The sequence below is a fragment of the Astatotilapia calliptera genome, chromosome 17 (genome assembly GCF_900246225.1).
Source record: "Astatotilapia calliptera chromosome 17, fAstCal1.2, whole genome shotgun sequence".
NCBI lineage: Eukaryota > Metazoa > Chordata > Actinopteri > Cichliformes > Cichlidae > Astatotilapia > Astatotilapia calliptera.
In genome coordinates, this window is record NC_039318.1 from 6281595 (window position 1) to 6298161 (window position 16567).

Below are 16567 nucleotides of genomic sequence, written 5' to 3' on the forward strand. Positions count from 1 at the left end.
ATGAAAACTCAACACCACAGAGAAAGAACAGCTACAAACTAACAAATAAACAGAGTCATCTCTCTATGACGATTGTTATGATGCTGTTATGGTTGATGCATTGGTAATTGTTGGCATGATGTCAACACTGCCCTGTAGTCAGGATAAAAGTGAAAGAAGTGGTTTCAAAGTTTTTGGCACAGTGTCTTTTCCAACGACTGCACCAGTCTCAGGTTTTGAAATCCATCTCCACCAGTATCCAGACATCATTGCCAAAACTATGTCGCATGCAACATTTATGCACTGCTTGGGAGGTGGGTTCTTTTCTTTTTGTTACCACTGGCAACGTACAAAAGTCTCTTGCATGACATGCGGAAATAAAAGCCACAGCCACAGAAATGGTTGAGTGTTATGGTGAAGTGGATGTGTCATGATGTTTCCTCGATGTTGCATTCAGAATATGTTTTTGCTGCCCTCAAATGTTCAAGTATTCTGACTTTAGCCCTTTTACTGCGTAGAAGCTTTTTCAAATACTAATAACTATAACAAGTAGCTATTTTCAGTTAATTAATTCTAAATAATCACCAAAAAAGTGTATTCAATGAGAATTTGACACTATTAAGTAGTAAGAATTAAGTACTATGGTTAAAGTAGAGCAATTCAAGAATTTTTTTTCGTTTATTACCATACTGCACACTAAAATTAAGCACTATCACTAATCACTAAGTTTTTTGTTTGTTTTTTAAATTTTCAGTTCAGTTGTATTTACATAGTGCCAAATCACAAAAACAGTTACATAAAGCATTTTATATGGTAAGGTAAAGACTGGACAACAATACAGAGAAAACAGAAAACCCCAACAACTAGATGAGTCCTGTGAGCTAACACCAAACCGACCACTTGCTGCAACCAGTTGGGGCTGAAGGAAGGAAGACAGAACAGGACTAGACAAAAATATCAAGGAATCTGAAGATAGTTGTTGTTAGCATAAGTAGCTGCACAGTGTCAATAACAGGTTCACAATTTAGAGAAGTTTAAAAAAAAAGCTCCATTTCCCTATGGGACAAATTTATTGACAAAGGCTGCTCAGAGACACTGTGCAGATGTTTGACTTTTGCTGTGGCGCAGCAAAGCAAGGGCAAAGATTGAGAAAATCAAACCACAAGATGGAAACTTTTGACAACAGAGCAGACAGAGGGCCTGTTCAGGACACAGGCACCAAGATGGAAAAACCGAAACAAGGATTTTGTTCCTCCAACCATTAATCAACAACTGGTCCGTGTTAAAGCTCTGGCTATGTGAGACTAACCAGAGCATACATTGTCTAGCATGCGAATGCTGATGATGCAATCATTTTTAGTACATCTGCACTTTGGAACCATATGACAAAGCAGGAAGTATGGAATCTATAGGCAGTCCATATGATATGATCTTTGCACAAGGGTGGAGTTTATGGCCAGATTTGAACAGGGTAAGGTTTATCTCTCAGAAGAACTAAACAACGATATAGACTTATGGAGCAGCAGAAATGCTCACAGAAGAGGACTTACATCCAGTTATTTTGTATTCATTATTTTGCTGTAACTATTATTTCCACACAGACAGATTAAAAAAAGTGCAGCATTTTAATTACTTGTTGTGTTAAATTTGAATTTAATTTGAATTAAACTGAATGAATGGCTGTATTAGACTTATCAACATGTCTATTTGACCTACAGTGATTTGAGACAGAAAAAATAAATTGACAAGTTGTTTTTTAGTTAGCATGTCTCCACTGTGTTAGAAAGGCTCCAACATGTGATTACTTCTCCAGACGGGTCAAGTTTGAGGAATTTCACTTGAACTGATCAAATATCTGGGTTGTTTACATGCTTTACTGATACATGAAGAATACTGATATTCATCTTCATCTTGAGGGAGCTAAAATTGAATAACATGAGCATGTGATGATTGATTTGCATAGTTATGTCATTATATTATGAGTGAAACCATAGCACTGAATCTGACTGTGGTCCATAAAATCATTGTCATCATGACAATGCCCTAATAAAAGCCCGAGCGATGGTCTAGTCCCTTCAAACACAGTCTTGATTACTGGACTTTATTTAAGAGATAAGATAAGATAAGATAAGATAAGATAAGACTTTATTGATCCCACAGCGGGGAAATTTTTGCGTCGCCTCAGCTCAGGTACAGATATATGAAGGAAATACAAAAATACAAATAAGTACAATCAATGAAAAAAGTAAGATAATACACTATATACAATGGTAGCATACACAGTATGTGATTATGGATATAGTTGGAAATATGGAAGACATAAACTATATAGCTTGGAAGGTCATGGAAGGTCCATTATGCATGAAGTGGTGACCGTGGATGTTCACAGTGTCCAGTGACTTATGACATCGTGATTGAGGAGTTATAGAGTCTAACTGCTGTTGGGATGAATGATCTGCGAAAGCGCTCCTTCCTGCAGCGAGGGTGTTTCAGTCTCTGACTAAAGGAGCTGCTCAGCCCACTCACATACTCATGCAGTGGGTGATGTGGGTTGTTCATGATGGATGTCAGCTTTACTAACATCCTCTCCTCACCAACCACCTCCACAGACTCCAGGGGACATCCCAGCACGGAGCTAGACCTCTGCACCAGTTTGTCAATCCTGCTCCTGTCCCTGTCCATGCATCCACTCCCCCCAGCAGGCCACTGCATAGAAAAGGGCAGATGCTACCACAGTGTCATAGAATGTCGTTAACAGAGTCCTGCAGACTCCGAAGGACCTCAGTCTCCTCAGCAGGTGGAGTCGACTCTGGCCCTTCTTATACAGGACGTCTGTATTTGTAGTCCAGTCCAGTTTATTGTTGAGGTGAACACCCAGGTATTTATAAGAGTCCACTATCTCAATGTCTTTCCCTTGGATGTTCACCGGTGTTGTAGGGGGTGACTTCCTCCTGAAGTCTATGATCATCTCCTTTGTCTTGCCGACGTTGATTTGGAGTACGTTGGTCTCACACCAGCCAACAAAGTCACTGATGACCCCCCTGTATTCCCGATCATTCCCGTCTGATACGCATCCAATGATGGCTGTATCATCTGAGAACTTCTGTATATGGCAATCGTCCGAATTATAACAGAAGTCTGAAGTGTAAAGGCTGAACAGGAAAGGTGAGAGAACCGTGCCCTGTGGTGCCCCCGTGCTGCAGATTACCACCTCGGACACACAGTCATGGAGCCTCACATACTGTGGTCTGTTGGTAAGGTAGTTGATGGTCCATGCAGTCAGCTGTTTGCCTACTCCGGCTCCCTCCAGCTTCCCTCTCAGTAGTGCGCGTTGGATGGTGTTGAAAGTACTGGAGAAGTCAAAACACATGATCCTCACAGTGCTCCCCGCCTGCTCTAAGTGAGAGAGGGATCGGTGTACCAGGTAGATGACAGCGTCATCCACCCCAATTCCAGAATGGTAGGCGAACTGCAGGGGGTCCATCTCTGAGCCCACCAGTGGCTGAATGTGGTGCAGGATGAGCCTTTTCATGGTCTTCATCAGATGAGAAGTCAAGGCAACAGGCCTGAAGTGGTTGGGCTCCCTGGGGTGTGCGATTTTTGGCACCGGAACCACACAGGAAGTCTTCCACAGTTCAGGAACCCTCTCCAGGCTCAGGCTCAGGTTGAAGATGTACAGGGCCACCTGACAGAGCTGCTCTGCACAGTCCCTGAGCAGTCTGGAGCAGATTCCATCCGGACCTGCTGCCTTCCTTGCCTTCGTCCTCTTGAGCTGATTTCTCACCAGTGTTGTTATGAGAAATCTGTTGTTACAGTGTTGTTATTCGTCACTCCCTCTCCTTTGCCAATTTACTGAGTTGATAAAACTGTCAGTCTGAACACTAACAGAGAGCAAAGGAATCTGTTTCACATACAACCTCCTACTAGTTTGCCTTCCCCACAACTTGGACACTAAGTTTCTGAATAGCTGAATGGGAGGATGAGGAGGAGGAGGAGGAAGGAGGACACCGCAGAAACTCAAATTGATTGAGTTTTTTTTTTCCAAGTAAGGCCTTACCAGACAGCTGATTGCATTCTGATTTAGGGCCAGGTGATACCAAAGAGAAAGCTGCATGCCCTTCTCTCCCCAGACTCAGACAAACAGTTGATCCGACTGCAGAAAAATGGGCTAAATTTGTTTAAAGTTGCTTTTGGAGATACTTTTGGCAGCTTATCATCTTCATTGATGGTTAGGTCCTGGCTAAATTGCCCATACAGTAAGGAGACTTAATCATAATTGTATTGTTCAGTTTAGAAAATCAAGAAAGAAAAACAGAAGCAAATGTTTTACATGTGCCAGATGAGTTGGATGTGGATCACGTTGGTTGCTGGCACATTGCTGTGGTTGTCATTTGAAGAGAAGAAACTGACTTGTCTACAAACACTGATCTATAGTGAAAACTGCAAAATGAACAGCAGATTGACACTGTTTGGCTTCAAAGCCCATTAGCTAACTTTTAACTTGAAGGCTTTTAACTTGAAGGCAAATCTTCTACATTTCCCAAGTGCTACTACTGCTCGTCTAGTAGTGAGTGAGTGTTTGGCGACAAACATGAAAAATTATAGGCAACCATTAAAATCTGTTAGCACCAGAAGCAAACATTAGCAGGTTTTTAGCACAGCAACCAATTTCTCCCAATGAGAGTATATGAAACTATATACTGAAATTTGGCTTTTAGATAAAAAGCAAAACATAACAAGAGCCAACTTAGCAAAAACTGACTTAAAATACATCTAATGTGTGTGGAGATTCTTCACAGAAATATATTAAACAAGCTGAAAAGATATTTTCATCATGCCTTCTGCCTTTCTTTTAGAGGACAGACGTCTTGTTAGAGATGTAGTAATTGTTGTTCCTTCTTCTGTAATGGACGAATACTCCTCAACTGGAGAATTAGCACCAGCAGTTTTTATTCCCCCAACCTAAACATCATCAGTTTGCAGATGGAAATGGTGATTCATGTGCTTTGTTCAATATGCTTTAAAAATTTGCTGTAGTTTTTGCACATATATACCATCCATTGTATGTAGTCTGTAAATATTTTTGATAAATTACAAGAGGTTTGGTACTTACATATGCAAATGTTACTTTGAACTTATTTAATAGATTTGCTGTTGATTTCTAAACAAATGCAGATTTCATTTTGTCTTTTAAGTGATTGTAAGTATTTTGCTATTTATCATCAAAATTCGACTGCATGCTGTCAGGTATCGATCAAATAGGCAAAAAGTATGAGAAATGCTGTGTACGCACAGAAAAAGTCCATCTCTAAGACCTCAGCATATTTTCAGCCTTCCTGTTGCACACTCGGAATTGGAGTTGTTTATAAACAGGAAACCAGTACTTAAATCATCCAAAAACTCACGTTGGCAGATTTATATAGAAATTAAGCTTCAACTCGGGGTTTGACTTGTTCTCATTAAAATTAAGGTTTCTGCTGTCAGGGCTTAACTTTTAAATTCACCGGAATGAACAAGAACCTTACTTAAGCTAAACTATTTTTGACATTATTATTTCTTCATAATACATAGTCTCACTGGGTATATGGGTAGCAGCAGGTGTCTTCCTCCCCTATTGTTTCTCTGAGAAGCTGCAGTCTGTGATCCCAGTGAACAGCTGTACTGTAACATACTGTGAAACTCCAGACGTGCCAGCCTAAGTCTGTGTGTGTGTGTGTGTGTGTGTATGTGTGTGTATTGAATACTTGCACTCTGCATTCCTGTGGTCAGCATGCCGTTTCTCCAGCAGAGCTGCATGCATCCTTGTGTTTATGTATGTGCGTAGGCTCAGCCTTCTCTGCTAATAATGCACCACACAAAGTTCTTCTTTGTCAGATAAAACATTAGCCCGCTGTATCTTACCTAATTTATTCAGCAGGCTCTGCAGTCTGAGGAAAATATAATCTCCAGATCAGGTTTTATTTTATTGAATAGAATTCATATTTGTTCTAAGCAAGAAGGTATACAGTACACGCATTCACAGTCTGATCCACCTAACCATCACTCACTGTGATCAGAAAAGTGTGTGTGTGTGTGTGTGTGTGTGTGTGTGTGTGTGTGTGTGTGTGTGTGTGTGTGTGTGTGTGTGTGTGTGTGCATGCGTTTGGAGTTGGAGGGGTGGAGGTGCTTGGCAGTTGTGCCCACATGGGCTTGTGCCATTTGGAAAATGTTTTGCATGGTTTAATGGTAAACTGAAGAGGCTTTGTTCAAGTGAGAGCAAAACAGTGCACAGGAAAACGCTAAAGGAAAAAAAATCATCCTAAAGTTTCAATGCATAGTTTGTTCAGCAACTGAATTGGTTACTAACCAAGTTTAGCATATCACGCTAAGAGCTGAAAGTGACGAAATGAACAAATTTACAGTGCAACAGGGAAGGAACTGAAACACAAAATGTCATGTGAAAACTTGAGCTCTTTTGGTCTGGACCAAAGTGATGGACCCACCAATATAACTCTGGTATCTTGAGCTACTGTTTTAGGAACAGAAACATATTTTTCTGTAAATAAACTTTAAGCAGCTAGAAGTTACATGTTTCCTGACTTCTTTTTAATAAAGCACAACATTCAAAGACTAAAACTATTTTTTCTGTTCAGCAGTTCAGGGTAAATAACTGTATTTTACCATCTTAATCAAAAACAATAATAATAATAATTATTGAATGGTGATTTTAGTCAGAAGTATACTTGATTATTGATTGATTAATGTATTTAGCAAATTAGCAAAAGACCATTTTCCACCTGAACATGAGTAAGGATGACACAAGGAATCTGATTAAATCATTAGTTCCAGCAAATAACTGAGACTTCTAGCTGCCATTGATAGTAATGACTCTTGTTTACTGTGAGCGGAAACATGAACCAGTGTGAACCACAGGTTGCTGAGAGTGGAGGTTGGCTCAGCAGTTTGGATTTGACAAAGATTTTGTTGCTTTTTCTGTTTCAAATGAAGAAATGACTATCCTTCCCAAAACATCATCTTCTTCTTTTAACCCACACTATTAACATAAGTTGATGTCTTACATGCCAACACTTTTTTTTCTTTCTTTTTTTTTTGAGCATCAAATTTTCATCATTTTACTTAAACCACCAGAGTGTATAGTATCTGGCAAACCTGGATGGTTACACTGTCCATTTAGTTTGTTGTGGAGTATATTTGACTCTAGACTTCATTGGCAACATTCAGTCCATTAATTTATACATTTTTTTCTATTGCATGTCTATGTCTGCCTTTATTTGGATGATAGCTGTGATCTTCCTGGACTTGGATGAAAGCTGTCTATCAAAATTCAGTGGACAGATGTTTCACACATAATTCCTTTCAGCTCCTCTTTCCTGGAGTTATGTTTCTTTCTGCTTTACCTTCTTCCAAGCTTCTTTAGACTGGCAAGATTCATTGTATTGTACATTTATAAATATCATCTTCCTGCATCTTTTGCACTCAAGCAGCCTCCTGCCTACACACTCTGTTACAGTTAGCACTAAGCTTGCTCTTGTTATACCTTCTGCACCTGTGATTTAGCTTATGTTTATTTATTCAGTAGATGCTTCAAGTGAATCCATGTTGAATGAGACACAATCCAAATAAAAATGTGTTCATGCACTTCAGTCTATCCGGAAAGATAAATGCAGATTAACTCACCTTTGTTGCTTGGAAATTGTGCTCTGGGTTCTGTAGTTTCGGTGTATCCAGTCTGTTTGTATGTAATTATACATAAGGTTATATCCTATGATTTGACTAATAGAATAATACAGTTGGTCTAAGGTGTTATATTTTTGTATCTTTAAAACAACCGAGGAGATTCACCAAAGCCCAGTACTACATGAACAAGCTTTATTTTGAACTGAGAATCATTCAAACATGAACAAAGCAAAGAATCAGTAAGTGGAGAATTTTATTCTTAAGAGCATATATATATATATATATATATATATATATATATATATATATATATATATATATATATATATATATATATATATACACACACACACACAGTGGGGCAAAAAAGTATTTAGTCAGCCACCGATTGTGCAAGTTCCCCCACTTAAAATGATGACAGAGGTCAGTAATTTGCACCAGAGGTACACTTCAACTGTGAGAGACAGAATGTGAAAAAAAAATCCATGAATTCACATGGTAGGATTTGTAAAGAATTTATTCGTAAATTAGGGTGGAAAATAAGTATTTGGTCACCTCAAACAAGGAAAATCTCTGGCTCTCACAGACCTGTAACGTCTTCTGTAAGAAGCTTTTCTGTCCCCCACTCGTTACCTGTATGAATGGCACCTGTTTGAACTCATCATCTGTATAAAAGACACCTGTCCACAGCCTCAAACAGTCAGACTCCAAACTCCGCCATGGCCAAGACCAAAGAGCTTTCGAAGGACACCAGGAAAAGTATTGTAGACCTGCACCAGACTGGGAAGAGTGAATCTACAATAGGCAAGCAGCTTGGTGTGAAAAAATCAACTGTGGGAGCAATCATCAGAAAATGGAAGACATACAAGACCACTGATAATCTCCCTCGATCTGGGGCTCCACGCAAGATCTCATCCCGTGGGGTCAAAATGATCATGAGAACGGTGAGCAAAGATCCCAGAACCACACGGGGGGACCTGGTGAATGACCTGCAGAGAGCTGGGACCAAAGTAACAAAGGTCACCATCAGTAACACACTACAACGGCAGGGAATCAAATCCCGCAGTGCCAGACGTGTTCCGCTGCTGAAGCCAGTGCAGGTCCAGGCCCGTCTGAAGTTTGCCAGAGAGCACATGGATGATACAGCAGAGGATTGGGAGAATGTCATGTGGTCAGATGAAACCAAAGTAGAACTTTTTGGTATAAACTCAACTCGTCGTGTTTGGAGGAAGAAGAATACTGAGTTGCATCCCAAGAACACCATACCTACTGTGAAGCATGGGGGTGGAAACATCATGCTATGGGGCTGTTTTTCTGCCAAGGGGACAGGACGACTGATCCGTGTTAAGGACAGAATGAATGGGGCCATGTATCGTGAGATTTGAGCCAAAACCTCCTTCCATCAGTGAGAACTTTGAAGATGAAACGAGGCTGGGTCTTCCAACATGACAATGATCCAAAACACACCGCCCGGGCAACAAAGGAGTGGCTCCGTAAGAAGCATTTGAAAGTCCTGGAGTGGCCTAGCCAGTCTCCAGACCTCAACCCCATAGAAAATCTGTGGCGGGAGTTGAAAGTCCGTGTTGCTCGGCGACAGCCCCAAAACATCACTGCTCTCGAGAAGATCTGCATGGAGGAATGGGCCAAAATACCAGCTACTGTGTGTGCAAACCTGGTAAAGACCTATAGTAAACGTTTGACCTCTGTTATTGCCAACAAAGGTTATGTTACAAAGTATTGACTTGTATTTTTGTTATTGACCAAATACTTATTTTCCACCCTGATTTACGAATAAATTCTTTACAAATCCTACCATGTGGATCATGGATTTTTTTTTTTCACATTCTGTCTCTCACAGTTGAAGTGTACCTCTGGTGCAAATTACTGACCTCTGTCATCATTTTAAGTGGGGGAACTTGCACAATCGGTGGCTGACTAAATACTTTTTTGCTCCACTGTATATATATGCTCTTAAAGATACATGTCCTGTCCTGCAATGCAGTCTTATAAGAAACTTGTAAAGAAATATATTGCATGAAAAATCAGTTTTCTATTTTCATGCGTAGCACAGGTTGGGTTTTTTTCATCTTTAATTTGTACCTTCCTGAAAGTGTGTAGCTATGGATACTGTGTAGCATAGCTGCTGCCAGTGAAAGGTGTAAAGCAGGCTGTGGATTCAGTCACAGAGCAGAATCTAAGGTCAGAGGTCAGGTTGGGGTCAGCTGGTGTTGCCACACGTATGGCTGTTCTGTAATTAAGCAAACATGCTGGGATGAGGGGAGATGAGCCACAGATGTGAAAAATCACGGTGAAGATAATCGACCGTGGGAACGGTGGGGAGATGAGAATTGGCTGCATTCCTGGAATCATCCCCAGAGAGGAATATAGACAGTGACTGTGGGAATGGCTGCTGCTCTCCCTTCAGTGTGTTCCCCGTAAGAGACAACGACACCAACACAGCCCTTCAAAACTCTGTAAGAAAAGGAAGCCGTTTTAGCCGAAGCACAGGTAGCTGTACCTAGCTTCTATTCAAATTTTGTTATTTGTCAGACGCGTTTAGAAATTCAGTCACCAACTGACCAGAGAAGTGCCAGTTCAAGTGGCACCAGTTTCTAGTTTAAAGCATACAAAATAAACTTTTTGATATGTTTGAAAGGAGCCATTACCACAGCAGCTGCCATTATATTGACACTTTACATTTAAACTTTAGGACATTTGTTATGCCATACAGAGTGTTGGCACTGTAAAAATGTATGTGAACATTAAGCTGTGGGAAATTCATAGCATCATGGCAAGAAGCCATAGCATTTCACTAGTGGCTGATGAAAAATACGCTCATTATTTGCTATATTACTCCTGGATTTAATTTAGAAATGTTCCTTTATACCACTATGTTTTTTGTTTGTTTTTGTTTTTTTTGTTGATATGCACCAGAATCCAGACACGGTTAGTTAATAATAACAGGACTTGTCACCCAGAGAGTTGATATTGTCTTTTAGGTAACCTTAGGAATTTAAGGACAGAGAACATGTAAGCTAGTTAACTTTAAGTTTTACTCTTTAAACTGTTGCACAGTTTATTCTGTCACACACACACGGTGTACTTTACACACTGGGCCTTATTTGTAACAAATTCTTTGAATTCATTAACTCACTGTCAGCATGTAGGATTATATAATCCACTTGAGATGATGCCGCTTGTCCAGTATGATCACAAACAAAGCTCAGTCAAAATGCCTCCATCTACCAGTACTTGAATGGAGAGAACGAGCGGAAGAGAGGAAGGGGGAGGGGGGGGGGGGGGCAGCCAGCCAAACAAGGAGCTCTTTATAGTGACTGACTATTTTCTCGGTGACTCATCGTAGTTCACAGTCCTGTCTGCAGTCTGAGGAAGCCTGCCCTCATGTTTGCTGAATGACACACTGCATGATCAGAATGCCCAGTGTGGATGTTTGGAGTGACCCCCATCTCTCCTGGAACACACACACAGACACACACACACTGTCAATTCACAGAAATGTACTTTCTTGGCAGACTGGCTCCGATAACCTCTCCCTAACTCTCTTCTGTATGTGCGATTTGAGTTTTAACTGAATGTTAGTCCCGATGGTTACACAGAATTTTTTCTTAAACAGAGCTTAAAAAATGGTCAGTTTGGTAAAGTCAGCACTACCGAAACATCAGCCATGTATCCTTTACTTTTAGCTCTTTTACGTAGCAACTTAATTAAAAACAGAAGCCATGTGGGCCTGTTATGTTTTCCTCATTTTCTGTGATAGTCTGGCCATTTAGCAATCCAAGGTGATAGTCCATCCCAGCAGTACTGAGCAATTGCTAATTCACATTATCGATAGTCAACCAAGAAAAACCACAAGTTTGACCTTACCTACATCTTTAGCACAACAACTATAGACTGGAACATTTACAAATACAGTATGTATCTTGGTCAAACTGTTGTGAACTACAACCTCAGCTGTGTGCATGTGTCTGTGCAACAACGTGATTGGCTCATATATTTTTGTAGTTCAGCTGTTAATTGGTTGTCTTGGGCGAAGAAAAGGAGAGTCAGCTTTCTCTTTATCAATGCAGAATTCTCCCAGAGATTTCTAACTGGGATTTGTTGAGTGTCCAACAAAATAACCAAGTGCTGTTCATACCTTCTGTTTGCAAAAGGCAGCCAATCAGAATAAAGTTGGCTTAAAGGTTGTGTGATCTTAATATACGGTACTGTGTGACGTGAGGTGCGCAAGATTCAGTTTAGGACAAACAAAAATTATTTTGGATCATGAATCATGCAAAGCTAGTCTACTAGAGTCCAAGAATAAAATATAACAACGGAAATCTACACAATCTAAACAAGTCTCCATAAAAGGTGAGAACAAATAAATAAATAAATAATAAATACTTTAATATACTTTAAAGAATTATTCCTTATATGAACAGTTTCTGTCAAACCTCAACAGGTGTGTTTCAACTCTCAGTCTATAATCCAAACAAAGGTAGGGTCCCAAACAAAAGCTTAAACAAGCACCAGTTAGCAGTGATTTTGTGGGCTAGTTTCTGGAACTACGTCGAACCCTCGTATGTTTTTTTTTTTTTTTTTTTTGGACACTAAACACAGTAGAATAGCAGTTGCTTCATTTTGTATTCCTTTTTTTTTTTTCCAGATTCCCGGAGTTTCCTGGACAGCATGAACCACGGCAGCAGCTCCACAGAGGGAGAGATATTCAGATCAGACGTTCCTGCTTCCTGTCAGAGGATCTTTGGCTCCATGTGCTCAGTGTCATCGGGCAGCCACCTCCCACACGCAGACAGGTACACAGACACTTCCATACCCATACTCACCGGGTATGTTTCCAACGAGCAGTTTTGAATGACCATATGAATGCTGGGTAGAATCATTTCTGAAGTTTTACAGCTGCAAATGCTGTAAGTCTCCATTCCTACCACACCCCAAAAGCACAAAGGTGTTCTTTTGAGTTCAGATCTGGTCCAGCCACAGAAGCACATTTTCATGCTCAAGGAACCAGTTTAGGATGAATGAAAATAGCCAATATAACATGATGCACATAGTCAATAACGATACATGCTAAATGTAAACAAACTGATTGTGGCTTTTGAGACATGATTGATTGGTTGATAAGAAGCCTAAATTCGCATATCTGCAAAGGGTGGGTTGACAGCATTTTAAAGGCTGTGGCTTAAGAACAGGATGTCACTCCAGATCATAGGCCTGTGAAGGCAGAAGCCAATACTTTTGGCAATATAGTGTATGTTGGCTGTAACACTTCACACTGATGCACTGCCTGACCTTGTGTTTTTCTTTTGTCTTTTTTACGTGTATGCTTTAAATTCCACATCATAACCTTCTCTCCCACAGCTCCACTCCTCCTCCAGTGTGGCACGACCATACTTCAAACTCCCTGAACTCCCCGTATCCTTCCCAGCCATCACCTCCTCTATCTCTCAACTCTCCCAATGCCCACAGTTCTCCTCATGGGCCCGCAGGGGCCCACAGGGGGAGGGACAGCACAGACTTGTCCTCATTATTGTTGGGGAATGGTGGCCTGGAGGAGAGCCTGCTGGAGGCAATGGAGGGCCTTGGTAGTTTTAACCTGTTTGGAGAGGAGGGCCTTGCTCCACTGTTGCCTGAGAAAAGAAGGGGAGGTGAAGGGGGAGAGCTTAGCTCCCGCTCCCCTTCACTGAGTGGATATTCTAGCCCTCGTAGTGGAAGCAGTCTCAGCATCCCTTTCTCATCTTCCATGACCCCTGACCCCTTAAGAGGAATCAGTGGGGCCTCGTCACCTGGAGCAGGTAAACAGTCCCACATAGATTCTCTGAATGTGTCACTGATAATTTATTTTCTCTGATCCTGACATGAACATTTCAAACTATAAAGATAGCTTTGTAAAACTCACCACCCCAAACCCAGTCTTACTATTAACAACTTTTTGAACCAGAACCACACAAATGCAGCAAGCATCCTAAACTGAAGATGACTTTCATTTCCTTGACCAGATACATCAGACTGTGCACTACACCAATTGGCTTTCTTGAACTGTCCTTGTCAAATCAAACATCCAAAGCTATCCTTTTGGTTTATTGAGCTGGGGTTGTTACAGGATATGGTAAAAACAGGAGAGATTTATATTACAAAGTTGATCCAGTGGGACATTTTATGCTTCCACCTCAGGATTGAAGGTGGATTCTAATATCAAAAGAATCTTTGTTTACATTAAAGTAAAACAGAAAATGCTTCACTGAGTTGACAACAATTAAAGGAGAAAAAAGGCTAAATGCACACATCAGGGAAAGCACCAAATAACAACAGTCACTTCAAGGTGCTTTATATTGTAAGGCAAAGACCCTACAAATAATAGAGAGAAAATCCAACACTAAGATGACTCGCTTTGTGCAAGCACTTGGTGACGATGGGAAGGAAAAACTCCCTTTTAACAGGAAGAAACCTCCAGCAGAACCAGTGCTCAAGGAGGAGTGGCTATCTGCTATGACCACTTGGAGGTGAGAGAAGAGAGACAGAACAAAACCAATGCTTTGGAAGAGAACCAGAGGTTAATAATAACTAATAAATGAATGCAGAGAGGATTGTAAACACATAGTGGGTGAGAAAGGTAGTGAAGAAGAAACACTTCTGCATTAAGGAAAAGCCCCTGGTAGCCTACAGCTATTGCAGTGTAACTAAGAGAGGATTCAGGGTCATCTGATCCAGCTCTGACTATATGTTTTATCAAAAAGGAAGCTGGTTCCACAGCAGAGCGGCCTAAAAGCTGAAGGCTCCGCCTCCCATTCTTCTTTTAAATGTCATAGGAATAGAGGGAGCAACAGTAATAGTGATCCAGACGTCTGAGAGCAGTCTGTGCTCTGTTGGGGTGATGTTGTGGTACTATGAGGTCTTTAAGATAAGATGGGCACTTCTCCTCATTTACAATGAGAAGTGTTTTTCGAAAGCTCAAATATGTCAAAACAGGCATCACTAAATTGAACAGCTAGCTAATTAAGGTGTAAGAGTGTTTGAAATGTAATAACAAAGAGCCCAAAATATATATGTATAATACATGTATAATGTAAAGCTGTTTTCAGAGTCAAATCTGGAAGACAGAATTTGTTTCATAATGATATCCCATTACTATCTGTCCAGCATAGTCACTCAGTTCAGGGAGAAAAAGCTGAGTCACTCACAGGTCTTTTGCCTTTTCAATCCAATTAGCTAATTTCATGTTCTATATTATAATATGTTAAAATGATCAAGGCTCTTTAGGAACATGATTCAAACGTGACCACATGTTGGCTGTTAACTTACCGTTGGTCACTAGTTAGGTTTTGTTATAGAAAGAGTAAGAGCAATCTTAATCTAAGTTGCAAAGTGGTGGCACCAAAAATCACGAATCAGGCTAACTGAAGATATTTTTGTCTGTGTGGCTACACGATGTGCTCACCCTTTAACTGTGAGTCTGGTCATATTTGGCTCAAAGTTGGTGTGAAACCTAACAGAGAGCTTTAACCTGTGTCTTGCAGACTCTGGCAGTAAGCAGGACACTGTGAAGTTTGTTCAGGACACTTCCAAGTTCTGGTACAAGCCCGACATTTCCAGAGACCAAGGTAAATATTGGTCTTGGACCACAGTGGTTAATGGCCACTTGTGAGAAGATAATACACCCTCGTGCAAAGGTTTCCTCTATGTACAATGCAGACTGAGTCTAACTTTAGCTTATCTCTGCTTCCTCCTTCTGTTGACCTACTGAACAGCCATCGCGGTGCTGAAGGACAAAGAGCCGGGTTCGTTCATTGTCAGAGACAGCCATTCATTTCGTGGCGCATACGGTTTGGCCATGAAGGTGGCTACACCTCCTCCAACAGTGATACAGAGCAAAAAAGGTGGGTTGAATGCCATGTTCTGCATACACAAACTTTCTGTGAGCTGCCAAGAGAGCACTGCAAAAATGATATTTAAAGGTGCAAACCTCAGCACTGTGAGTCAGCTAAATGGGAGTGTGCTTCCTAGTATTTTGGACTTTTATCACTATTTTAATTTACAGTTCATGTTAATTAAATATTAACCTTTGATGTAATTTATAGATATGAATAAACTAAGCCATGAGGCCATGTTTTGCAGGAGGAGATCTGTCTAATGAGCTGGTGAGACACTTCCTGATAGAGTGCACACAGAAAGGTGTTCGGCTTAAAGGATGCCCCAATGAGCCTTACTTTGGTGAGAAACATTTCACACGCTATGATCCAGATTAAATACCCAAGTAAAACATAACAGCCTTGACCTGATCAAAGTCTAACGACAGCTAGGAGAGCAGCATGCTTCCTCATAGCTGTTTATAGTCCATCCCAGGTCATAACAGACAAGCACCATGCTGCCCCCTACTGGTCATAACACTGGAGTGCAGCTGACTCATCTCAATAGTCATACGCATGATGATTTTTGTTGACAGGAAGTCTCACAGCGCTGGTGTGTCAACACTCCATCACGCCACTGGCTCTGCCCTGTAAACTCATTCTGCCTGACAAAGGTAACGAAATATAAATTTATATCACAGAATGGGAACACAAGTGGAGCAGGGAATCGATTACCTCAGTCAGTTAAGCACAGGATATTACAAAAGGGGCACTGCAATGAAGATGCTTTAAATACAGTACTGTGCAAAACTCCCTGAGCGTTTTCAGAGCAAGTTTTTTCTATCATAAAAAGTCACTGCTTTTCCTAAATGTTTTCATTCTTTGTTTGACATCTGTATATGAAAAAGGACTTCACAAAACAGTGCAGTAAATACCTAAATACATTTCCAAATGGAGTGTAGCACAAAGAAAAATGCTTTGATACATTTTGCTGAAGAACTCATGGGCCATATCTCACACCATTACATTTCTCTCCACACTTTGCT

General features: G+C 40.7%; 1 protein-coding gene across 5 annotated transcripts in view; it reads left to right on the plus strand.

Moving 5' to 3' along the window:
* Positions 1-16567, plus strand: part of LOC113008965 (tensin-3-like) — a 61227-nt gene that overhangs the window by 41395 nt on the left and 3265 nt on the right. For all 5 annotated transcript variants that reach the window (XM_026146949.1, XM_026146948.1, XM_026146950.1 and 2 more), the window contains 6 exons: positions 12323-12470; positions 13036-13469; positions 15192-15275; positions 15423-15551; positions 15790-15885; positions 16118-16195. In XM_026146949.1, the coding sequence (XP_026002734.1) occupies positions 12323-12470; positions 13036-13469; positions 15192-15275; positions 15423-15551; positions 15790-15885; positions 16118-16195 (969 nt within the window). The remainder of the gene's footprint in view (positions 1-12322; positions 12471-13035; positions 13470-15191; positions 15276-15422; positions 15552-15789; positions 15886-16117; positions 16196-16567) is intronic.